The sequence below is a fragment of the Haliotis rubra genome, unplaced genomic scaffold (assembly GCF_003918875.1).
Source record: "Haliotis rubra isolate DU_JTF1 unplaced genomic scaffold, ASM391887v1 Scf265, whole genome shotgun sequence".
NCBI lineage: Eukaryota > Metazoa > Mollusca > Gastropoda > Lepetellida > Haliotidae > Haliotis > Haliotis rubra.
This window is the reverse complement of record NW_025766725.1, coordinates 495,905-523,637: the sequence shown is the minus strand read 5'-3', so window position 1 is coordinate 523,637 and position 27,733 is coordinate 495,905. Positions and strand designations below refer to the sequence as shown.

The 27,733-nt window shown below is 37.3% G+C and overlaps 2 protein-coding genes across 2 annotated transcripts in view; one reads left to right on the top strand and one right to left on the bottom strand.

Moving 5' to 3' along the window:
- LOC124280315 (kazrin-like) overlaps positions 1 to 6,762 on the top strand; it is a 149,940-nt gene extending 143,178 nt beyond the window's left edge. Inside the window, exons 12-16 of the mRNA XM_046716214.1 lie at positions 417 to 518; positions 1,584 to 1,750; positions 3,377 to 3,406; positions 5,380 to 5,515; positions 6,532 to 6,762. Of these exons, the coding sequence (XP_046572170.1) occupies positions 417 to 518; positions 1,584 to 1,750; positions 3,377 to 3,406; positions 5,380 to 5,515; positions 6,532 to 6,702 (606 nt within the window). The 3' untranslated portion in view covers positions 6,703 to 6,762. The remainder of the gene's footprint in view (positions 1 to 416; positions 519 to 1,583; positions 1,751 to 3,376; positions 3,407 to 5,379; positions 5,516 to 6,531) is intronic.
- A 9,727-nt stretch (positions 6,763 to 16,489) lies between these two features.
- LOC124280314 overlaps positions 16,490 to 27,733 on the bottom strand; it is a gene marked incomplete at its 5' end in the record, with an annotated part of 33,435 nt that continues 22,191 nt past the window's right edge. Inside the window, 2 exons of the mRNA XM_046716213.1 lie at positions 16,490 to 19,558; positions 20,201 to 20,381. Of these exons, the coding sequence (XP_046572169.1) occupies positions 19,306 to 19,558; positions 20,201 to 20,381 (434 nt within the window). The remainder of the gene's footprint in view (positions 19,559 to 20,200; positions 20,382 to 27,733) is intronic.

Below are 27,733 nucleotides of genomic sequence, written 5' to 3'. Positions count from 1 at the left end.
TGTTTATTATCAATATTTTAATTATTTGTTATCATGTTTGTGATTTTAATTTTGTTTTAATTCTGTTTAAATTTTTGTCACATATTAATTAGTGAATATTCAAGATGCAATTGCAGTAAAAAAAAACCTGTTGCTTTGATAACACCTAATTCATGAAAATAAGAGAAATTAGTATCAGACCTCTCAATTCATGATGAAGAGTTGTGTCCCTTATCTGTGCCAGGATCTACTGGTCATTACTCCAAATACATCATGCTTCCCTATAATGATCTTTGGTTTCTCAGAACCATATCTGTGCTAGTGAGTTTTCCAAGTATTGTATACATCTCGCTTTTGACATGCCGTTGTATAATTGAAATATTGTTCAAATGTAAGTGGCATTAAACCCCTCACTTATCCTTGATGTTGTGTTTCAGTTGTTAACAGAGAGGCGGACCCAGTGTGAAGACAACAACACAGATCCCCTTGTGTGGTCCAACGACAGGGTCATGAAGTGGATAAGATCCATAGAACTTGGGGTAAGTACAAGGTCATGAAGTGGATAAGATCCATAGAACTTGGGGTAGGTATAAGGTCATGAAGTGGATAAGATCCATAGAACTTGGGGTAAGTACAAGGTCATGAAGTGGATAAGATCCATAGAACTTGGGGTAAGCTATAAGGTCATGAAGTGGATAAGATCCATAGAACTTGGGTAAGTACAAGGTCATGAAGTGTAAGATAAACTTGGTCATGAAGTGGATAAGATCCATAGAACTTGGGGTAAGTACAAGGTCATGAAGTGGATAAGATCCATAGAACTTGGGGTAAGTATAAGGTCATGAAGTGGATAAGATCCATAGAACTTGGGGTAAGCACAAGGTCATGAAGTGGATAAGATCCATAGAACTTGGGGTAGGTATAAGGTCATGAAGTGGATAAGATCCATAGAACTTGGGGTAAGCACAAGGTCATGAAGTGGATAAGATCCATAGAACTTGGGGTAAGCATACAAGGTCATGAAGTGGATAAGATCCATAGAACTTGGGGTAATTACAAGGTCATGAAGTGGATAAGATCCATAGAACTTGGGGTAAGCACAAGGTCAGGAAGTGGATAAGATCCATAGAACTTGGGATAAGTGACAATGTCTTGAAGTGGATAAGATCCATAGAACTTGGGGTAAGTAAAAGATCTTGAAGTAGATAGGGTCGGTGGGGTAGCCTAGTGGTTAAAGTGTTGGCTCGTTACACCGAAGAACCAGGTTCAATTCCCCACATGGTTATAATGTGTGAAGCCCATTTCGGGTGTCCCCCCGCCATGATATTGCTGGAATATTGCTAAAAGTGTCATAAAACCATACTCACTCACTCACTTGAAGTAGATAAAATCAGTAGAACCTGGGGTAAGTAAAAGGCCATTAAGTAGATAAAATCAGTAGAACTTGGGGTAAGTTCCAAGACACAGCTGGAAAACCATTAACAAAAAAAGAAGAAGCAATTATTATGCCTCTAGACCTGATTATTTACAGACCTGCATGAGGTGGTTTGAAACATGTGGTATAAAACATGTATCAACCCAGGTTTCACTGATGCTGTTTTCAGGAGTATGTCCAGAACCTGAGGGAGAGTGGCGTTCATGGAGCTCTAATGGTGCTGGAGCCATCGTTTACTGCAGACACCCTCGCAACAGCCCTTGGCATCCCTCTGTCCAAGTCATACCTTCGTAGACACATCGCCACGGAGTTGGAAGCCGTCATCAAGCCAGCTAGGTGTGTACAGCACTCAAGACTCTTAGAGCTCTAAAGCTGAGGGTTCTGTTTACAGTTCTGTTTACGGTTCTACAGATGTGAAATTGGTGTTTGAACATTACCCTGAGATCCTGTGCCTCTCTGTGATTGGTGTTTGAACATTACCTGTAAAAGTAATTATCAATTAGAGATCCTGATGCCTCTCTGTGACTTTCTGTAGAAATGTATCCAAACTAAGTGTAGTGTTTGGCAACGAACTTGGGTTCTTTATTGAAGACTTCTCATGGCTTCAGTGTTTTGTTATGCTATTCATTTGTTAGGTTTCATTTTAGTTTACAGAAAAACACAGCAAGGCACCTTGAGCTCAGTTAATAATTTCAGCTACAATTTCACAGATTGTTTGAAAAAATTACAATTACTCAAATTTCTCTCAATAGCCATGGGTGGCTGTTCCTGCCTATCTCGGATAATTTTGAACTTAAAGATAATTTGTTCATTTGGAAACTCAAGTCTTTTAATTAACTGTTATTAACTTTCCTTTTCTCTTCTAGCAAATAATATCTGTTTTTCAGCATGTCTGTTATCCTAAAATGTTTCTTGCCTTATCAATATTACTGTTTTAACAGATATATTATCTAGGAATGAAACATACAACTTTATGGATAGCAACTTCTTGTTTATTATATAGAGCGACATTTCGGTATCAATTCTTACACCATTACACCTTAGCTTAGCTTGATAAGAATCTACATCGAAACATCGCTGTATGCAATAAACAAGAAGTTGTTATCCATAAAGATGTATGCTTCATTATTGACTCACCAACTTCTAGAATGCTGATCAAACAGTTAGATGTATTAACTGCTTGTCCATATGATGGTGGTGACATTGTCACAATAGAGTGACATTGACCAGGGTCCTAGGTTCCAAAGCCATCTTAGTGATGTGACTGTCTTAAGAGTGTTCCAGAGTTACGATGGTCTTAGCGCTAAGATCGCTTTGTGGAATGGGACCCTGGTAATATTTTCAGGGCATTTTACATCCATGGTCTGGTTGCTTTCTCTTGGATTATATAATATAATATATACAGAGTTATGGCCCTTGGGCGAGCCAGGATCTTATGATTGTCGGCTTGAAATTCTTATTATGATCTTTTATTTGTCAGAACCAGAGGGGAGCCTGTTGGTCTTAGTAAGATGGTATGGGGCTAAGATAGGCATCACTTTTGGCTTTTCCTTAACTTAACATGATGATACTGAAATTTTGTACAAGACGCATTTAACCCAATATGCTTTCCAATCAGTATGCTCTTTAAGATTATTCTCTTTGGCATTAAATTTAAGTAGCTTTTCTATTCAGGTAAGAATATTAATTTCACAATTTAGATTTAAATTAGAAAAAAGGACATTTAATTTTGCTGTAATGCCGATGATAAAGACTAAATATGTGCAAGATGGTTACCTACTGGTTGCGTTTATGTTTGGTTCCATATTGAAAAAGACTTATAAATAACGGTATATGATCCAAGCTGTATGACATGGATGTAAAAGTACCCTGTGAGTCGAGGATGATCCGATTCTGATATGCTAGATTAGTTCACTTGAGATTAACATGTTGTTTCTTCTCTCCCCACTAATTGAATGACAGGTCTTACTTAGCTGGGCTGAAATTGTTGAGGTACCAATTCTTATTGTCCATCCCTAGTTATGTATTGCATGGGCCTTGTTCATTTTTCAGTTCATCCTTCAGTTCATCCTTTTGTTCATCCTTCTGTTCATCCTTATATCATCCTTCAGTGCATGTTGTGCTCTAAACCTGCAATTCCCTGTTGTATATGGTTGATCAGGGAATAAGTCTCGTATCGCTTGGGTATACTCACCAAGGGATTGTTCACCTACATTCTAACTTTGGTTGTTAAAAGTGTGTGATAAGTATGAAGATGTGTTTTGTGTGAGTTAACCAACTGTGTTATGAGTTTTTAACACTGGTGCAAATACTAAGGTGTGTGACAAGGAGATGTATATCCCGTATCTGACAATCACTGGAATTGTCATGCATGGCAGTGAATATTGTAATCCTGATAACTGAGTGGTGTCAGTAACATGGTATATAATGTATTTTCATTCAGTCAGTATAAGGACTTATTAATCCATCAGATCGTTTGTATAGCAATCACAAATTGTATGTTCTGGGTATGGCAATCACAAATCATATGTATGGCAATCACAAATTTTATTTACTGGGTATGGCAACCACAAATTGTATGTATGGCAATCACAAATTGTATGTACCAAGTATGGCAATCAATAGGAGCAAAATATTCAGAACAATATCCTTGAGTGTGTCTCTGCTTTCAAGTTTTGATTTGCGAGTTCTGAAAAATATGCAGTAATGATACATGGTGGCAGTGAGTTTGCTTCATTCATGTAGTTAATTTGACAACATTCATTCATGATTCTACCTTAAAAATCAACAAGTAATGTGTCAGATAAAGTCATAATTCTTGTTCCAAATTGCTCTAGATTTCACCATTTACAATCTATGTTGTTTTATAACGTTGGACGCACAAACCGCCTAGAAGGCAGATTGGGGTCTTTGTATCACAATATCTTTCTTGAAAGCTCAGTCCACTATCAGTGATATTTCTTGACATCCTACAGTGATGTAGGAGTGAGTGAGGTTAGTTTTACGCCAATTTTAGCAATATTTCAGCAATATCAGGGCGGGGGACACCAGAATAGGGCTTCACACATTGTAACCATGTGGAGAATTGAACCCAGATCTTCGGTGTGATGAGCAAATGCTTTAACCACTAGGCTACCCCACACCCCAAGTGATGTAGGAAGGCTAGGTAGCATGCTTGGAAGTGTTGTGTATTACCTGCATGCCTTGATGTCAGCCAACTTGGATTCCTCCAGTTTGGTTCAGAACATTCTGATAGTTTCATGCTAGATAGTGTTTTTGTTTGCCATGTAGTTGCGTCCTTTCAGTTGTAGTTTGTAATATGATAACAGTGGTAATGAAAATGAGGGTTTTCATGACTTCTTGGTCATAAAGATGTCTGGTAGAATATGCTTTTTCTTGATATCAACTGCCACTGTGAACTAAACACACTCACAAAAGGAATCCTGCTTGTCTGAGAACGTGGCTCAGAATGAAATTTCCGAGTGCTTGTTTTTCTCACAACATGGATTCGGGTGCAGCAAAGGTGTCCATGACACCTAGGAGTGAATACTGTTAATTCTTATGCACCTCTACATGTGGTTGGGATGGGTGACCCACTTATCGAAGCACACCCCCAAACAGACACATTTGCACAGGCATGCACATGAATGCACACACATGCATGCATAAGTGAGTGAGTGAGTTTAGTTTTACGACTCACTCAGCAATATACCAGCTATATGGCGGCGGTCTGTAAATAATTGAGTCTGGACTAGACAATCCAGTGATCAACAGCATGAACATCAATCTACGCAATTGGGATACGATGACATGTGTCAACCAAGTCAACAAGCCTGACCACCCGATCCCGTTAGTCACACATGCACAACCTACAACATGATAATACACAAAATATGCCTGTTCCATACTGTCAACCTTGATAATGTGATGACATGGATGTATAATTCTGTGTCTGCTGTCGACAGAGCTGCCCTTGACACCCCCAACAACAACACCAAGATGCGCATCAACGGGACAGGGTCCGTTGGGCGGTCCTTCATCCGGTCCTACCGAAGTGCATCACTGGACGATGGTGGACCAAAAAGCAGACTCAGTTTTAGGGTAAGTAGAAGGATAAACTGTTACCTGGATACTGTTTGTTTGTTTCTTTCTTTCTTTGTTGTTTTACGCTGCACTCAGCAATATTCCAGCTATATGGCAGCGACTGTAAATGATCGAGTCTGGACCAGACAATCCAGTGATCAACGCCATGAGCATCAATCTACGCAATTGGGATATGACGACGTGTCAACCAAGCCAGCAAGCCTGACCACCCAATCCGTTAGTCGCTTTTATGACAAGCATGGGTTACTGAAGACCTATTCTCACTTGGATCTACCTGGATTAGGGCTGCGCAATATAACCGGTTTACCGGTATTTACCGGTTCAGACATGAAAACGATACGTATTGCGATACGCTGATCGAAAACCGGTATTTTGACATGCATTAGGAAAACGTCGTAACACTCGGAAATCTTCGGATATTTCCTTGTTTCATTTGTGCCAAATATTATTCACATTTTTATTTTATCATGATTAAAATTTGTTATTAAAGCTTAATCAAGCATAGTGATTTTGTTGTGTTTTTGCTCTATAAATCAAGCAGTAACTCGATTTGTAGTTTTTTGTTTAAAAATACTTCATGCAATATATTGCAATGCATATCGCAATACATGCTTTCGCATCGCAATATATCGCAATATGAATATTCTCTGCGATACCCACCCCTAACCTGGATACTGAAATATGTTATAGTTTGGAGACAACAACTAGTTTTGTTTACAACTAGTAAATTGTTATGTTATAAAGTTGATTGTATTTCATTGTTTGAGGCCTGGTCTTGGTGCCCATTTATAGTGTGACTGTAGTTTGTGAAAAAGTGGCATAAAACTTATCTGCCTCACTCACTCCAACCAAATCTTACTTTTCTAATCCATTGCACAATTCCTGTGTTGACATTTTTTTCACTTGGAAGATGTGAATATATTTTGAATATATCACAGTTTGTTGACAATGGTGTGTATGTTCTGCCGACTTCAAATAGCAAAAAAGGACTATATTTATGTTTCTGTTTTCAGGGTTCATTGGGACGAGCTTTTGGGAGGAAAATAAAGGATGATTTACGCATGACATTTGACTCGGACGTTACACCAAAATCCCGACGAGGGATTAAAATCTCGGATCCTATCCCAATCCAGCACAATCACTCACTAGACTCAATAGTGGAGCCAGACTCTACCACAGTGTGAGATAACACCAGTATTCCTTCAGATGCTTCCCATGATGCTCAGTGCTTGCTTGGGCTGTTCCACTACACAGTAGGGGTGGTAGTACACCATGTGATACATGTCAATATTATCATGTGGTTGATGGATATGGATGAATCCATTCTGGTTTGGATTTGGATCTGATTCAAGATGTGTTTTGAAATGGAATAGTCCTAAGGGGTGAAAGCTTCAACTGCCCAAGGGAAATAACTCTAGGTTCCCTGTCAACCATCAGTGTGATATGAAAAGTGCTTTTAACTCTAGTCCATTGTTGGTTAAGGGATGTCAGGTGGATGCTGTGATGAGATGTTCCAAGTGGTGTTGTCATGGTGACCATGACAGTTCTATTTGAGATTTTCGGAGGATGAAAAGATTCGTCCGCAAGATTTTCGAGAGAGTCTGGAGACCAGTACGTGTTGTTGATGATGTTGTGATAGGACTTGATTGGTCGTAGTAGACGTGAAACAGTGGAGCACTACTTTAAACGTGGAGGAGGGACTGATGACAGAGGCCATTTGTTAAACCATAGTCACACTGTATGGGTTTAGACTAGCTTTAATATCACTATACAAGCTGCTCATGTACCTCAAACTACAGCATATACAGAATTATGGTTATTTAGACCAGCATGCAGACATGTAAACAATTGTGTCCACAAGTTTTCAAAATGAAAAAAATTAATTATTTATTAACACTGCTCAACTTATTGATATTCAGTACAAATGAGGATATATTTTCTCAATGAGAGTAAAGTAGAAATAATTTCAAATTGACATTTACTGTTTTGTGACGTCAGTGCACTTTGATACCACTGAAGACAGTCGTGTGGGAGATAGCACCAAAGGAGAGTTTCTATTGGTTATCAAGGTTAATATCATTTTTAAAAGAAGATGTACACTGTATTTCTACTTTCTCATGATGTTGCCTTCAGAAGTATTAATATTTTTGTTGTTTATAGATTTGGAAGATTTGGTGTTGAAAAGAAAGTAACATTTTAACTGTATTATTTTTTATTTTTTAATGAAAAAAAGAAAAGAAATAGTTTTTATTTTCTCTTCACTGAAAACAGTACACAATGTTTAACATTTTCTAATATTGGGTTGGTGAAATTGTAAACGAGGGTAAATGTCAAAAAAGACTATTTAATTTATTATGGCCTGCTCACATAAATTTTAACAGTACTATTGAAAGGCATCAAAACACTCAGCACTTGTTATTGAAAATATTGTAATATTTTCAGTGTTCCTATTGGCTGTTTAACCAAAGCTTTCTTCACAGCACAACACAACCTTCACTCAGTATGAGTGTTGAGTCTTTTCATTGTGAGATGGGGCGGTGGGGTAGCCTAATGGTTAAAGCGTTGGCTCGTCACGCCGAAGACCTGGGTTCGAATCCCCACATGGGTACAATGTGTGAAGTACATTTCTGGTGTCCCCCGCCGTGATGTTGCTGGAATATTGCTAAACGCGGCGTAAAACCAAACTCAGTCAGTCATTGTGAGATACCATACATTTGACACATTTTGGCATTCTCGCTCTGAGAACAAGTGGACATTGTTTTGATATTCTGAACCATTTTTTGCTCATCAAAATCTATAATCTTATCAAGTATTCCTAAAAAGCATGGATGGTTATAGTTTTATTAGGTATCCTAATCAGTTTTGGGGTAACATTTTATAGATATATGATTACTGTACTAATGTATACAAGGATGAATATGTTCGTATCTTAGGTATTAATAAGTGTGTTTTTAAGTCACTCAGAGGATAATGTATAATTCAGATAGACTGGGGACAGACTTACTGCTAAGACAATCAAGGTATTAATTCTAGCAAACAGCTCATGTAGTTCTCGGAAGAACTTGGATACAGCGTAAGAAATCCTGTAAATATTACTGTCTTCATGCAGGATGTCAATTATCTGGTCATGCAGTAAACATGGCAACTGTTTTTAGCGTTAGTCGTTTATGGATCATATTTTCAACTCCAATATAGGACAGTAAAATAGAATAACACTTTTCATTGCAAAGGAACTAACACCAGGTAGCTTTCGTTTCAGCATGAAACAGTTAATTGTGAAGTATATGGTACGTTAACAAATTATACATTTTACGACAAGCGTTTGCCAGTTCCGGCTACTTTCCAGTGTTAATAAATATTTAGCTCAAAATATTCAAAATCCAGTGTTCAGAAATATAAATATTTAACTCAAAATTATCAAAAATCTTAAATTCTACAAATAATGGTTTTGGTCTTGCTGTAATCTCATTTTGTAATGAGTGGAGCTGTTGGGTAGCATAGTGGTTAAAGCGTTTGCTTGTCACACCAAAGACCAGGGTTCGATTTCCCACATGGGTACAAAGTATGAAGCCTATTTCTGGTGTCCCCCTGCCATGATATTGGTGAAATATTGCTAAAAGTGGCATAAAACCATATTCACTCACTATTTTGGAATGATGAAACTGAGATGTTAACATTGCACACCTCTTCGTAGATTGTCTTTATAATGTGTACATATTTGTAAGGATGGATGCAGATCTATTTATTTGTTTATTTTACACTGTGATCTGGCATTTTATAACTGGGAGTTTGAAAAGAGCATGCGTTTAACTGTAAGCAAAGAATCTGTACCATTTAATGTTGCGTCGAGTTATTTCAATGTTAAGTGCAATTTAGATGGTTATGAAGAAGAAATACCTGACAGCTAGTTGTATTTTCTTCAAGGAATGACAAGAATAGGATATAGTGCTGTCCTCGTTAGGATAATTTGGTTGTTTATTATCATGTTTGTTAATTACGTCAAAACTGTTTCTACAGTGAGAATTGTTGGTTCCTGAAACAGATTTGTTACTTTGATGTGACACCATTACACAGTGAAAGTGTGTTTATGAGATATATCATCATTTTGAAACAAGAATTTTCAGTTGATATAACAGTTATACACCTTGTCTGGAATTGGTATTCTGGACCCTTAAGATAAGGGCACCTACACAGTCATGCAATTTTATCAGACACACAGGTTTTCCTGCAATTCTTTTATCCTCACAAAAATCATATAAATATGTTTTATTAATACTGATAGCATTCACTTTTATTGTTTATTTTAAATACCCCTTCTTTGGGGTTCGATATGGTTTAAGTCTTAAGTAGGCAACATGATCACTGCTAAAGATAAATCACAGCTTCCAAAGAACATTTACTAAAACTGAATGATGTTTTCAGACATTTTGGTCCTCTATTGCTAAAAATATGCTCAGGACCACCAATTCATCCATATTACTAAAGTCAATCTTTCATGACATAAACCTCAGATTCTTTCATTTTGCTAAAGATAAACTTTCAGACCATGAAATATAAAAACTATTAAAGCTATTAAAACTGGGAATTGGTGGTCCTTAACTTCTTTTGGGCAGGATAAAAGTGTTTATGTGTCAAACGTTTCTAAGGTTGTCATTACAGATCAGATTTTAAATACTCGTCCCATTAACTGTTAACGGACATTTTGTCTGATAAAGAAGCTGAAGTGTCGAACCCTTCCCTTGATTTATCTCAAGCTGTTTTAGAAGTATTAAACAAAGATTTGTTACATATGATGTAGAACACTGGATGTTTATATTGTACGTCATATGTTCTAGTCAGTTTTAGAATTTACTGTTTTAAGCTTGGGGAAGCAGTGTGAGTGGTGTCCTAGACTTGTGGAGAAATTGTTATATACCTGTTCACACAACACCACGCAACATGTGATTTTAATTAGTTTTGTAAATATGGATTTTTGTATATGTTGATCTATAAATCTATGAAAATAAAATGTCAAAATAAGTTTCTGTTTGTAATACTATGAGATTTGATCAGGCCAGACCAATTTTATTTCTTGTTTTACAGATTTTTGTCCTCCAAGGCAGGAGGGAAAATAAAATAAAAATGAAATCACCAGTCAAAGTGATATTCCTTCTAAATACTCAAAGTATGTTACTTTTGGCAATTTATGAAGTGTATATGGGGCAAAAAAACAATCTTCTGGTGTTTCTGCACAGCGAGTTGATGTGTCTAAGCCGACTGGGCCCCCGTAAGATCAACCAAGAATTAACATAAATTCTTCAAGGAATCTATTTGGATTTCATACTGAGGCCAGACCATTTTTATTTCTTGTTTTATGGATCCGCCTGTCATATTTTCATATTTTTTCAAGAATAAGAAAAAAACATTTAATTTTCCCCACTCAAAAAAATAAAATCCTAATGTTTTTATTGGCCAAAAATGTTAACATACAAGAAAAAAATTTAACTTGCGACTGTGAGTTTTAATTCAGTTTGCCCTGATTGTCTATCAAGGTCCTTCAGCACTAACTTGTGCTCAGGGGTGATAAGACAGAACGGTATCACATGAGGATTTCCACTTGCTGATGATATAACAAGAATATTGTTCCAAGCAGCAATAAACTCACTCACTCACTCACCAGAATGAAATACACAGAAGTCATGAACAATATATCCTGTTATATAATCAATTTATTGTATTTCCAATATTATCCACTGGAGCATTGGATATAGCTGAAGTAATATTCAGTAATTCAAACTGCTGATTGGCTAATCCATTCCAGTTGTTCCATTGTTTGTGAAGAGTTGAAGTCATCCATTGTTTATGACATCATAAACAATATAATGTGATGTGTTTCTGACAACAGGTCAGCTTGACCTCCTGTCTACACTTCCCCATACGTTTTAGAGTAAAATACTATGGGTAAATTATCATTAATAACTTGCATCTGGGAATTACAGAATATTTGTCAAATTGTGAATTAATGTTAAGTTCCTTAGGAAGGTTGGGAATTTACAAAACATTTAATCAGAGCACAGGTAATCCATAGCTTGTAGGTGCATTTGCTGTCAAACCTTCAGTTGATATGACACTATAATAACTGACCAATCAAATTGCTCTCACGAGCAAGAGAACTTCTGTGCTACCGGTAATTAAGTACCAGTACCCTTGCTCTAGGAGAGAACAAAGCTAATATGGTATAATGGGTTCAGGGTATGTATGATAATAAAGGTTATATACTTCACCAGATAGCTGAGCTTGGAACACTGGAGTGTGGAAGATTAGTAGTTTGATAACTGGCCGTGTAATATCACGAGAGAAAATGTGGCACAAAACTGCCTATGAGGGTAACTTAGGACTAGTGTCATTATACTGTGGGGGCGGTGCGGTAGCCCACTGGTTAAAGCGTGTTGTCATGCTGCAGGTCCTGGTTCGATTCCCCACATGGGTACATTGCGTGAAGCCCATTTCTGGCCTCCCCCTGCCGTGATATTGCTGGAATATTGCTTAAAAAAAGCGGCGTAAAAGCAAACTCACTCACTCATAATACTGTGTCTTTGTTAATTTGTGGCATGGTATCTCACAAAGAACAAATCCATCATGAGCCGGAGCTAATACAAGCAGACACTCACCGACTCCACACTCATGTATATAATGCAATACAACCTTACACGTGACATAAAACCCAACTTCACTCATCTCCGCTCTTATCGAAGGCCAAGGCAGCTTATGTGGATCTCTGGGGTGATGGGGGTGGGCCTAGTGGTTAAGGTGTTCGCTCGTCATGCTGAAGACCCGGGTTTGATTCCCCACATGGGTACAATGTGTGAAGCCCATTTCTAGTGTCCCCTGCCGTGATGTTGCTAGAAAATTGATAAAAGTGTGTGAAACTAAACTCACTCACTCACTATGTCGATCTCAACCAAGCAAGAGTTAGTATGTATCATTATGACTACACACCCGCCATATAGCTGGAATATTGCTGAGTGCGGAGTAAAACTAAACTCACTCACTATGACTACACACTCACTCATAAATAACAAAGCACACCAAACTCTTTGAGATTCTGTTTATTTTTTTCAGCCTGATTTCATTCTTTGCCATTAACTGACTGTACTATGACACAATATCAGCAAACTTGTCAGTCTTCAAAAGCAGAACAACTACTGCAACTAATAGCAATCGTGAATGTTGTTATTTGCAATTGATATTATTATTATAATTAATATTAAATAGTTGAATTGACTGAGTTTAGTTTTACGCAGCTTTAGCAATATTCCAGCACTCATTGTGCCCACGAACCGGGTTGATGAAAACTCTTTTACTGTTGCTTAACGTTTATTTGCCAACAATATGTATTCAAGTCCTGACAGTAATAAAAATGAACTACACAATGTATTAAAAAGTTACTGAAGAACAGGAACAAAATAATACACCAGAACATTTTACCTTTTTCCTATCAGAATAACAGGTGACTTGACATGCATCAAACCTAGTCTGGATTGATCAAGACGGGATTACAGTAGACTTGCACAAGTCTCTAAGGTAATAATTAATAGTTTAAACGATAATTTCTAAAAAATATTAATATCCCTCTAACAGACTGACTTGCTTGCACTGTGCTTATCTAGACTTGCCTAAGGATGGAATTACTTTTCATCCATGGGCTTAGCCTTCAGTACAGCCTTGGAGCAAGGCTAGCATTACAGCTGCTTAGAGCATCTTTCAGTTATTTCAAACCATGCTGGCCTAATGTTAGAGGATACTTTGTATGTTTCGCGTTTAACGCACTCAGCTATATGAAAATGGTCTGAAAATAATCTCCTAGGACTCCAGCAGATCTTAGTGTTACTTTATGGACTTTTATACTTGGACCAGTGTCTAATGTTTCTTGTTTAAAGCCGCAATCAGCAATATTCCAGCCACATGACGAACATGTATATAATCGATTCTGGACCAGACAATCCGGTGACCAATACTGTAGGCAACAGGCAGACCACTAGTGTACAGTTACACACTATTGACCAAGTCACAGTCTTACCACACAATCCATGTGGTTACCTATTGCAACCACCATGTTGCCAAGGCTATACTATTCCCCTGAAAACACACAGGAGTAGTCTGAAGTAAGACTTGTGGTGGACATTTAACTCTATGGAAATCCATGAGCACTGGTGCAGACAAACCATGATCAGGAAAATTTGGATTCAAACTCGGATTTAATGGATCCTGGCCTTGTTTAGAAAACAGCACATTTTGATGGATTAGACCACAGGGCCTTGCAGTTCAGAGTTCATAGTTCACCCTGGACTTCAAAGCTCAACAATAAGACATACTTTGTCTGCAAGACAAATATTCTAAGCATGGAATACTAGTATTCAAGCAATAGCACACTGTGCAAAGAACACAACTTTGAGCCACATGCCACAAGTTGTGATTGTTTTCACACAGTGATGATCCAAGGAGATATCAGTGACCTCAAACCAAAAGATTTGCTGAAGATAAATGACATTTCAATCACTGAAATAGAATATTCCATATGCTCAGAGAGCACCTGGTATAGGCTAACTATAATCACATAAAAAAACTGTTCTCAACTAGTTTTGAGTTGTATATTGCTTAAACTGAAATGATAATGCAACAAATTCCATATGCTAAATATTAATAGTCCATTTCATAGTAATGACAAACATCGCATTTTCAAACACCTTGTTCGTATAAACCTTGTTTTGTATGAAATCAGCTAACAGGCAGCATCAACAGTCTTAGTAAAACAAAGGTTTTCAACAGTCATGATGGCATTCTTTGTAGAAACAAAAACCAAGCAAATAAATAAGTGTAAAAATTAAATATAAAAAATGGTCCTCCTAACCTGGTTCAAAAACACGGCAAAATCTGACTACACAACTTGGACGGAGAGGGATCAATCTCATTAAATCAAATCTTTTATTCCGATACAATACCTCTGTTTTAAAACCTAACAACCCTTCCATAAAATGTCCTATCAGATGAAGCATGAGCAACCTTTGACCTCCCAATTTAAATGAACGATACATGGGATCTCGAGCCAATCAGTTGTCAGCTTTCCAAATGATTCTTTCACACCTAATTTCACAAATATACCCCAATATTTTTTCAAAGGTATCTTCTTAGGTGCAGGTACCATCTTTTTGCCCGGAAACGACAGCATATATACAATTTTCATGGTACTACCTTTATTATTTACATTTGGACTTGCTGTTTGAGTTCATTTTTTAGATATGTTGCTTTTGATACTTTGATCACTCATTCCAAGATGTATTCTTATTTTTATAAATCAATAATTATGAATCAAGCCTTTAGTTAACAAGATAATGTTCCCCTAACATGGACTTCAAGAAATAATTTGTCACATCATGCAGAGAGGTATTGCATCGCAGTAATGGATCAGATTTGATTGAAATAAGAAATAGATGAATGATGAATCTGATTCTATATCAACAATGATCATAGAAAAATGAACACATCTATCATTCTGAAAAATGAAACACAAAAAGTGTCATTCAAAAATTAGCATACCTACATTTAAAAAACATGTCACTTGAAGATGCATTCTTGTTATTATGAAGCAACACTTATGAGTAAAAAATAATAATTATGAATTCAGTGTGATATGCCCAGCAGAATATGTTTATATTAAGTAAAGTGACAGCTACATAGATACACATTCTATACAGAACAAAGAATATAGGGATCACGATTTGGGGATACGCTTTAGTTGTGAAGACTGACTGACTGAGTTTGGTTTTACGCCGCTTTTAGCAATATTCCAGCAACATCACGGCGGGGGACACCAGAAATGGGCTTCACACATTATACCCATGTGGGGATTCAACCGGGTCTTTGGCGTAACGAGCGAACGCTTTAACCATTAGGCTACCCCACCGCCCCTAGTTGTGAAGATGAATTTCTTTAAATGTGTATGGTACATGTTTCATGATCCCTAACATTTTCTGTTCAGCATATGATGTATAGACATGCCAGATTATATTATGTAATTAAACAATCTTAATTTTCTTTGCATATTCAAAATATAGCATTTTTCAAACTATTGTTTACTAGGCATGAAATGGATGTTAAAAGGGAAGATAGCAATCACATTTGAGCAAATTTGTTTAATGATTATGACGTCCTACTAAACTGCATAAACATCACAAATACACACAGCATATATGCAGGTAGCACTATAGGATATAAATTGTGCTCAAATTAAAATATATACAAAAAATGTATTATGAACTTTAAAATGACCAGAGAAATATTCTCCACAAACAATAATTTAAAAACAAAGCTAAATCCAACAATTCAACAATTGATGTTATTAAGGAAATTTCGGTGAACATAAATACTCTCTTTCTTCACTTCACAGAAGACAAGAGGGCACCTGTTCATGTGAGTGACATTATAGATTACCTCAAACATGCCACTAGTCCTGAAACATTTTACCTCAGCTTTGATGCTTTTATACATACATCTGAACATTGCTCTAAGCTGTATCATATTTATATTTCCAGACAAAACACAAATTCCCATACAATATTCAAACTCCCAAACCATGTTTTTTTCCATACCATATCTATATTCCCATAATATAACTTAAATGTCCCATACCACATTTAAATTCCCAAACCATGTTTTTTTCCATACCATATCTATATTCCCATAATATAACTTAAATGTCCCATACCACATTTAAACTCCCAAACCATGTTTTTTCCATACCATACCATATTCCCATAATATTGTCCCATTTAAATTCCTTACCAACTTAAATGTCCCATACCACATTTATATTTTCCTTACCAACTTGAATTTCCCATACCATATTTATATTTTCTTACCAACTCAAATATCCCATACCATATTGATATTTTTATTACCAACTTAAATTTCCCATACCATATTGATATTTTCTTACCAACTTAAATTTCCCATACCATATTTATATTTTCTTACCAACTCAAATTTCCCATACCATATTGATATTTTTTTTAACCAACTTAAATTTCCCAAACCATATTTATATTTGTTTACCAGCTCAAATTGCCCATATTATATTTATATTCCCATACCATATTTTACATTTTCATACCATATTTACTGCTTAACCACTCAGCCCAAATTAGTGTCTCTGATCAACAGATATACTCGTCTGTAAGTAATCATAATGCGCCTCATATTCAGGACAAATTTTGACCCAATAGTCCATAATATATTGAGCTATAAAAATATACAGCAGGCGAAAATTGTCAACATTTTAACCCGAAAAGATGAATCTTGAAACTTCTGAATGGTTTCAGTAAACACCAGAGGTAGTACTGGTTATTGTCTAAACCAGCTGAAGTGAAATGTTTCAGAGTAAGCAGGCAAGCTGACCTCAAGTGGACCTCGAAATAGGTAATCTGTCCGTGAAAGACAGTTCGAAAATCTCAGGTAACTGAAAATGAGATCGCTATTGAATCTGAGGTATCCATATTTTAAACTTTAATTTTGTGTACTTTCCATGGTTACAGAGTGGAGAGTTTGACAACTTGTGTCCGATTAGTGACTATTCTTCTGAACAGGTAAGGGAGACAACTCTTGATGGCATGATGCAGGACGGATTTATACAGTATAAACATTATGACCAATGATACGATCAGATTTATCACAGATACTGCGGATGAAACCCCCAAATAATGTTGTATGGCAAATAAAGTTTAAGAAGACGGAATGAAAATATGAGTGAGTGAGTTTAGTTTTACACCGCACTCAACAATATCCCAGCTATATGGCGGCGGTAATGAAAATATGAAGAAACCCCATTGGGAAATTTTAACCAGCTTGAAAATCATGATTGTTCTCCAACACATTTGTCATACACATATACATTATTTCAGAGGATTCGATCCCAAACTAGATTTACATATGAGACATATTTTCAAGAGAGGTAGGTTACCATAGCAACAAGATAAAAATCACATGTGTAAATATTAGAGTCCCAGATAATTTAAAGAACTTGATAACTGTTTACCAACACACAATCAAACATGAAGCAGTATAAATTACACGAAGTACAAATTTGATGATAAACCTGGACGGAAGTAGCAACAACTAGACTGATATATTGCATATACAAAACAACTGATATTTTCAACATACTGCTAGAATTATGGTAAACATGCTGAATTAGGGCTGATGACATGAAAGTAATGATTCATAAACTGAATAGAATATATGCAGTCAAAAATTTAGAATCGACCTGATACTGGGCTTAGTGTTACTGAAATCTGGCCCTTATCAAGTATAGAATCAAATTTTAACTACCTTACATCCTGGACCAATTCTTTTGTCAGTTTTAAGGTGACCCTGCCCTATAATTTTCATAAACTGAAAAAAAACCCACCAGATATGTAATTGCAATATATGTCTGAAGGAAAACATTATCATATTTACATCATTCAGTTTGTTTTCTTGTTTTGATTGACACTTTAGAGGAAATTAACACTCAATCCTACCTGAATATGTTACCCCTAATTATTTGGAGCTTGGTAGAGAAAACCTTAACAAAATGAAAAAAAATTAGTGTGGCTTAACATCTTTAAAAGGGATTATTTGATGCTTAAAAATAGTTGTGAATCAGTAAACATGTGAAAGGTGTAAACAGGTGCAATGTAGATGGTGCATGATATCATATTACTTGATTTACAGATTAATATAAAATTGCACAAAATTCTGTCAAGTTTCAATAAAGATAAAAGTTGCATATGATGCAAAAATTCAAAACATTACCATTGAATCATTATATAAATTTTTCATAACTTTCGTGCAACTACTTAAAAGATTACTTTTGTCCAAATTAATATTTAATTCAAAGAACCCTCCTTCTTTAAAATTACAGCTGTAAATCGAACAATTGCTAAACAAGATGGGAATGGTCATGGATGATGGAGAGCTACTGACAAACACCGTAAATAGTCAACAAAACACACTTTCACACAATTGTTAGCTTAAGAACTGTGGTAAACACATAACCGGCACACATAGTGTGTCTTTCTCAGTCTGTGACGACCCCATCACAATTGTCAACAACTATATCACATGTGGGTAACAAATCATAACATCATTAATACCTGGAATTATTTCAAGATAACATTTTCTCTTTGTCATATTTCATCAAATTCAACAAATCATTTCAAATCAGTTCATTATTCATTCTGAGCTTGGTGTGAATCTGTCTTCTCGACAAATATAAACCCACAGTCTAGATTCTTTTCTCCTGAGGATCATGGATAATAAGGATGCAAGTATTAATTTATCTTCAAACCTCTGCCATCTCATCGGTCATTTCTTGTCCGGAGATATTGTTTATGTGGGAATGACATTTACCTCCCTTGGTGTCAGTTTGACTTTCAATCCATTTTTGACATGGGTTGTCGCCTTGAAGTCTGCTGAGGTTACCTCCCTTGATTATAACATTGGTTAATTCCCCTGCCTTGCAGCCAACTGACCTTCACCCTTCAATTGCAGTTTGACCTTTTGATCTTTCTTGACCTCTAAAGACATCTCCCTTGTAGGCATCTGAGGTTATCTCCCTTGGCATATAGTCACATCGTTTGTCGGATCCATCTCTCAACTTCCAACACCTCCAGATTCACGTTCAGTACAACAATTTCACACCATCACGCTGTTTACAAACAGTCTAGAAACTCCAAATGTTGGCACAATCACAAACACAACATGTCTCCATGCTAGATATGCATGACCAGTTCGGATAACATCTGTGAATAATTCTGATCGAAACTGAGGGCAGGTAACGTGACACTCTTGTCTCCGTCCCCTCGCACTGTAATCAGCTGTAATGACGTGTTGCCCAATTGGGCACCATGTCGACCCTCCAAAGAAAGATTGGGGAAAAGTTTTTCTGTCATGGCATCCACAAGGTAGGGATCGTTCCCCGACAGCAAGCCCTTGGTGTTGCTCTTTGGCATCAGCTTCTTTGGCCTGAAGTCAGAACATATGTATTAGATTCCAGCAGGGCTCCAAGAGCAAAATATTGTTATATGCTATGACCTACAATAAAACCTACCAGGGCCTGAACTTTGAAAATATGTATTAGATTCACACATGGTTCAAGGCGCAAGATATTGGTATATACAATGACCTACAATATGACCTACCAGTGCCTGATGTTTCAACACATGTATCAGATTCCATAATGGTTCCTGGAATGAAATATCGGTAAATTCTATGACCAATAAAATTACCTACCAGGGCCTGAAGGTATAACATATTTATTAGATTCACACATGGTTCAATGCACAAGATGTCAGTAAATACTAGGACCCACAATATAAACTAGGAATTCCCACCTGGTGCAAGATATTGGTAAATACTATTACCTATATTATGCCCTACCAAGGCCTGAAGTCTCAACATATATATTAGATGGCTCCTGGTGCCAGATATTGGTAATTATAATGACCTATAATGAGATCTACCTGGATGAGAATTTGTTTCATATATTTTTCATTTAAAGTATTTTCTGGGACAACATATGTTTTTCATAAAAACAAACAGGCCTCCAGTGAACAATATCAGTTGGTTTGTCCCTACTGTTCTCGGAACAATTGCATGGACACTGACCTTCCCCGTTTCAGACTTCCGACAGGTTTCTTTGTCACCTCCTCACCAACTCCATCAAAAAGTCGGAAAAGTAAATCTGTATTTGTCACTGTAACCTTGCGGTCAGGAGCCCGAGGTGGCTTCTTCTGTTCCTTGTCTTCAACCTCTGTTCGTTCCTCAGGCGGTGTGACCGGACGCATCTCTGTCAGAAACAACAGGAGTCAGTTTGTGTTATGTTTGTGTGAAATAAAGTTAGATAATCAATATATTATAGCAAAGTCAGACCTATTTCAACTAAGTGTTTAAAATATAAACAATACATCCAGAAATTCAGACATCTTCACATATCTAAGCTCTAGGCCTGACTGCCCTCTAATATCACTGTGACATCACAGTACAATGACATCACAGTACAATGACATAACACTTATTAAGAATACAATGAGACAGTGAGATGATGATGTTAACGGGGGGTCACCCATTTTGTTCTCGGGAGGTAGGGGGATCAGGTAATTTTCATACACATTTACATGCTACTACATAAATTTTGTACATAAAAACATTTAAAAATAATGCTTTAAAATATGGGAAGGGGGGGGGTTGACTTTGTACATGACATGTGGGGTACTATTTTAAAATGTGCTCTTTTAGGGGGTCATTCACATTGTACATGCTACTACATAAACATCATCATCACAAAAAGCCATAACCTATGAACTGTCCATCTATGTTGGTGAAAGCAAATAATATTTTAAAATGTATCTTGAACCCCACGAATGCCGTGGTACCACGCTGTCAACACCATATCACAAAGAGCTTCCTAACCTTGACATGTGTACCACTATATTATGATGAATTTTATCATAACTGATAGTTAATTATAACTGACTCTTACAGGCTAATATACCTGCTATATCAAACCAAACAGACTGACAGCCATCTACCCGGTATGTTATACCAAACAGACTGACAGCCATCTACCCGGTATGTTATACCAAACAGACTGACAGCCATCTACCCGGTATGTTATACCAAACAGATACCAAACAGACACAGCCATCTACCCGTATGTTATACCAAACAGACTGACAGCCATCTACCCGGTATGTTATACCAAACCCAAACAGACTGCCATCTACCCGTATCTACCCGTTATACCAAACAGACTGACAGCCATCTACCCGGTATGTTATACCAAACAGACTCACAGCCATCTACCCGGTATGTTATACCAAACAGACTCACAGCCATCTACCCGGTATGTTATACCAAACAGACTCACAGCCATCTACCCGGTATGTTATACCAAACAGACTGACAGCCATCTACCCATCTACCCGGTATGTTATACCAAACAGACTGTATGTTATACCAAACAGACTGAGATCTACCCCGGTATGTTATACCAAACAGACTCACAGCCATCTACCATCTACCTGGTATGTTATACCAAACAGACTCACAGCCATCTACCCGGTATATGTTATACCAAACAGACTCACAGCCATCTACCATCGGTATGTTATACCAAACAGACTCACAGCCATCTACCCGGTATGTTACCTGGTATGTTATACCAAACAGACTCACAGCCACTACCGGTATGTTATACCAAACATCTACCCGGACTATGTTATACCAAACAGACTGACAGCCATCTACCCGGTATGTTATACCAAACAGACTCACAGCCATCTACCCGGTATGTTACACCAAACAGACTCACAGCCATCTACCCGGTATGTTATACCAAACAGACTCACAGCCATCTACCCGGTATGTTATACCAAACAGACTCACAGCCATCTACCCGGTATGTTACACCAAACAGACTGACAGCCATCTACCCGGTATGTTATACCAAACAGACTATACATATTTTCCCTAGGTAACTGCTGGCTATTGATCTCTACTGAATGGGTCACATGACCTCCAGCTATTCATTATTCATCGTGTCCGATCAATTCATCGAGTCAGAAGCGGCAAGTTAGCTCAATGTTGGAATCATAAATCCCTGTCAACAAGAAGCTCCCACCCAGAGACAGTAATGACCGCTGGAATCATGATTAATAGATTAACAGATGGACAAGAAAAACAAATGGAAATATCACAATGGAATTAATCATCGGAATGAGAACACTATCAAACATAACATCAATAGTAGCTGGACTGTGACAGTGAGAAAGTGTCATTGTGATTACATTTTCTGTGAGTGAGTGAGTGAGTGAGTGAGTGAGTGAGTGAGTGAGTGAGTGAGTGAGTCCTCATTTGTAATCACTATAATATACCATCAACTGCACAAATGAATGTCTTGAAAAATATCTTACGTGTACAAAATAATGTTTCAGAGAAATTTTGTGTCACGATGCACTGACTGAGAAATCCTACACCCCAATCCTCCCTACACTATTCCCCTAAAGACAGTTTTGTATGTGTCTTGATGCACTAACTAACAGATTTCAGCTTACCCAGTCCTTTTCAACATCCCCACCCTTTCCTACAAAGACTAATGGTCTTGTTTTACCCATAAGATATACTATTCACACTTTGCAACGGATCAAATCAAGGATTCAACAGAAAACTATGATGTGGGGTCAAATTTGGTTTAAGTACCTAAGCTTATTGTAAGTATGGATCCTAGGTTTCAGTGTGTCATTTCATCTTGTGGAACCCATACCTGCTATTGACAGGTGTTCTGTACTTGTCAGTGACTCGTTCCATGATTTGCAAAATGGTAGATTGGTGCCATAAAACCACTTTTATGTTTACTCATGTATCAAGTGCATAAGGTTAGATTAATGTGACTGTTTGCCTAGAGAGGGGTTACCATGTTATTATTTATCCAGTTTTAAATTGATACAATTTCAAATTATGAATCTACGTTTAAGTAAAGCTGGGAATATTTGTGATCCTTAGCAAAGTGTGAGTAGTATATGTATGTGTCTTGATGCACTGTGAGTAGTAATAGTTATCTCAGCTTCCCAAGTCTCGTCAACATCCCCACCCTTTCCGCCAAAGACTAATGGTCCCTTATCAGTGGATTGTCTACGTGTGTCACAGATCCTACACACCTGCCGATATGCAAGTCACACCTGGCTCGCTGCCCACCACGGAATGTCCACATGACATAAGCTATGAGTAAATGGCTATAAACAGAACAAGCTTCTGGAGACCAGGCAGCATTCAATACGGAATCGATTTACATATTTGAGATATAGATCGTGGCCAATCAGTGATCAATACTTGAACTACTTGTATCAATGAGGGACATTCTTTCATAGCCTGGCAATCTGCTGACTGTTTATGTAAACATAGGGCGAGTGCATTCAAGAGTTGGTCGACATGTGTTTCTGGAAGCCGTGTACTTCCACGCAGGTTGTTCAGCTTCAGTTGTCTTTGGTATTAAGAGTGTGAGGTGGGTTTAAAGGTTTATTGGTTTAAACCACTCAAACACCATTTCAACCATAGCCATCTCACACTTTCGCTTGAATAAAAGTTCAGTTCTGCCCAGTGGTGTTGAAAGCCTTTTGTTCTCAACAGTTGGGGTGGTGGGGTAGCCCAGTGGTTCAGTGTTAGCTAGTCACACCAAAGACCGGGTTTGATTCCACACATGGGTACAATGTGTGAAGCCCTATTCCAGTGTCCCCTGCCATGATATTGCTTGAAAATTGCTAAAAGTGGCATAAAACCACACTCACTCACTCACTCACTCCCCCACAGGGTTAATATTTTCATGACAGTGATCCTGTAATCAAAACCATGAGACTTCTTTGGTTCTACTTCTGGAACCACTGATTTGAGTGATTCTCTGACTTTATAACAGTGGCAAACACCCAGTCCACATGCCCATATCATCTGTCACAAACACATGCAAAGGCTCCTCAATCCTTCACTTGAAAATACATGGAAAGTATGGTGTTACTCAAAAGGGATTGCATCAGAATTTTCATCACGTCTGAGTGAGTGAGTTTAGTTTTACTCCACACTCAGCAATATTCCAGCTATATGACAGCAGTCTATAAATATTTGAGTCTGGACCAAACAATCCAGTGATCAACACCATGAGCATCGATCTACGCAGTTGGGATACGATGACATGTGTGAACCAAGTCAGCAAGTCTGACCACCCGATCCCGTTAGTCGCCTCTTACAAGCATGGGTTGCTGAAGACCAATTCTAACCCGAACCGTCCCGGGTTTCATGTCTAACTTTTCGGTAATTTTGTGCAATGATATTTTTATATTTTTGTCTGTTCCATTTTAGGCCAATATTAAACATGGACATGTCTGGGCAATCTGACACTGACAGGGTACTAAAACATGAACACTAAATTCACTCTCAGAGTAAACTCAGACTTAGTGGTAAAAACACATATGATAACATATCTATAAATATTGAGCAACATACATATATTTAAAGATATTAATCCCATGCCCCACAGGTAGATCAACACTATATTTCCACGGTGGACGTGTGGTATTGGAGTGTCTCACATAACATCCAGGGTGTCTGCAGTATCTATATATAGCACCAGAGGTGATGACATAACTGTCATAATGCACAGGTCATAATTCCTGTATTACAGTGTGAAAGACACGATCGCGCACGGTTAAATAAGTCTGTGGTGAGTATAGGGATACTTAAGAGTCATATTTGTTCAGCAAGAGTGTATTATATGTCAAACCAGTGACAAATGGACTGCCACAAAAACAAACAAATAGAAAATAAACATGACCATATTTAATGGACAGCACATTAAATAAATCCTGTAAATTCAGAAATGGCAAAAGGCATAATTGATTTCAATGAAAAGGAAGAGGCCAACCAACTGTGGGTGGAATAATATGCTAAAGCTGAAGGATGAATATACCTATGAAAATAAATCCCTGTCGTTTGGTACACTTGAAAACCATCCAGTCCTATCTACATACTGCCATTATGCCATCAGTGAAATTGCTTCCGTTTCCATCAGCCACACAAACAGTGCACAATATTTGTTTTACAATACTCCTGAATTGATTATGACTGACTGAGTTTGGTTTTACAATTCTTTTCTTAATATTCCAGCATAACTTCAAACATGTACACCAGAAATGGGCTTCACACATTGTACCCATGTTGGGATTCGACTGAGGTCTTCAGCGTGACGAATAGCGCTTTAACCATTAGGCTACCCAGCCGCCCCGAATTGATTATGATCAAAACCTGTACTGTGGTCTGTGGCTAAACAATTCCCAGATCTTAGATTTAATTTGTGTAACTTCAAACATGTATTCAAAATGGCCTTTGCAGTAGAAATACACTTTGAAGATTAGCCATGTTAACTGCTGTACAGCAGTACCTTGTGGAGCTATTTAATGTAACCATTTAACCATAAAATAAAATAAATTTTACAAAATGTATCTGTCAATCATCAAGGTGAGTTATATTAATAAATAATGACATTGATAAGAATTACATTTAAAATTATGTTGTATATGAAAAATCTCTAATTTCAATTTTTTTATCAATCTATTCAACATAATACCAATTTAATGAGTGTGTATAAAACAGTCTAACACAAACATTCCTTGATGGTGTTAACACATGTCAACATCCTGGAGCACATCCCGTACTAATGACTGAGTTAGGTTTTCCATGGTTTTGAGTGAGTGAGTTTTAGTTTTATGCCACTTTTAGCTATATTCCTGCAATATGACGGAGGGGGACATCAGAAATGGGCTTCACACATTGTACCCATGAAGGGAATCAAACCCGGTCTTCAGTATTCATACCCATGGTTATATGATTCTGGTGGACCCAGGGGAAGCAACTCTGCAGAGTGAATACAGATGCTGACAAGTTTGGGCCACTGTTTTCAATGTGACAATCAGCTCTGGAGGTTCCACTTTACCAAACCTGACTCAGTTGTTTGGTCAGCCGCTTATAGAGAATATGTAGTTTTGAGATCTGGCCCTTGTGATTAGATGATATGGTGTAAGATTTATGGTTTTTTTAATATAATCCATTTAGCAATAAAACTGAATCTGTTTTAAATATTTATTGCTGTGTTTTTAACATGGTGACTTGCTGAAGGTAACAACATAAAGTTGTTTTTTACTGACATTTGATGCTGAACTGGAATTGGTGTCTTCTTTGATTGGCATTCTAGACGCAGGGTAGATGAAGAATGAGGATTAATTGTATGGATATACAACTTCTTTATTCTGTATAGGCGACGTTTCAACATAGATTCTAATATCGTTGTCAAGCAAGTGAGTGAGTGAGTTAATATTTAACGTCACATCGGCAATATCTCAGCCATATCGTGACGAACTCAAGCAAGTGACAAACTAGTGTGCTCAGATAAGGAACTTGTTAAGCATGGCAAAGTTGAGTATTTATTGCACAGGTTTATGGCCAGACTGTCCACAAATGTACATGTAATGACATTTGAATGTCTGGTTATTATCTTATATATATACCATTACTAAAGAAGTCTACTGGAAAAGTTTCAGCTTTGTGTAAGCTGGATGAATTCATGACTTAATCCTGAAAAGATATATTTTAAATGTGACAAAGATTTGGAAAACCATTATGGAAACCTGATCGCATATTGAGAGACTGTTCAATTCTACAGGCCCCAGTGGTATTTTCTGTATCAATATAATAGAAGCCAATGGTAGCAAGGCAATATATGCTAATCTGAACAATTACCCAATACAATTTCACACACAATTGTGAGAAAAATTATTTTCTTATCAACTCACATATGGTCGAATTACAATCAGAAATTGATGATGATACGACACATAACACATGCAGCCAACTCCTTTATTCCCCAGTATAATGGCTCACAGACTCATATATTCCCAGTTAGCACCGTCACCTTGCTGGATCGGAGTCTAAATTGTTTGGCCGAAATCAATGGTGATTATTTCAATCAATTGATCCCAATCACATCAGATCAATAGTTAATCATGTACCAGGGAGGAGGTTATTATAATCAGCTCACAACCGACATGGATGAAGCATGTAAGGAGATTATAGAAAAGACCAGCTCTAAGAGTTATTTCCAACCTCAGCTTACAGGATTAGAGTGGTTCCAGAGTTGTTGATGTGATGGTGGAACGGAAAGCAAACATACCAGATGACCAGGATTTGTTTGTTTGGCTAATGTGTAACACCTCAGTCAACTGAATTCTTGCTAATGGTACAACAATATGAACAACCATGACATTAATATCTCCATACACTTGTCATGTTACGGTACTTATCTCGATACACTTATCATGTTACGGTACTTATCTCCATACACTTGTCACATTACGGTACTTATCTCGATACACTTGTCACATTACAGTACTTATCTCGATACACTTGTCATGCTACGGTACTTTTCTTGATACACTTATCATGTTACGGTACTTATCTCGATACACTTGTCACATTACAGTACTTATCTCGATACACTTGTCATGCTACGGTACTTTTCTTGATACACTTATCATGTTACGGTACTTATCTCGATACACTTGTCACATTACAGTACTTATCTCCATACACTTGTCACGT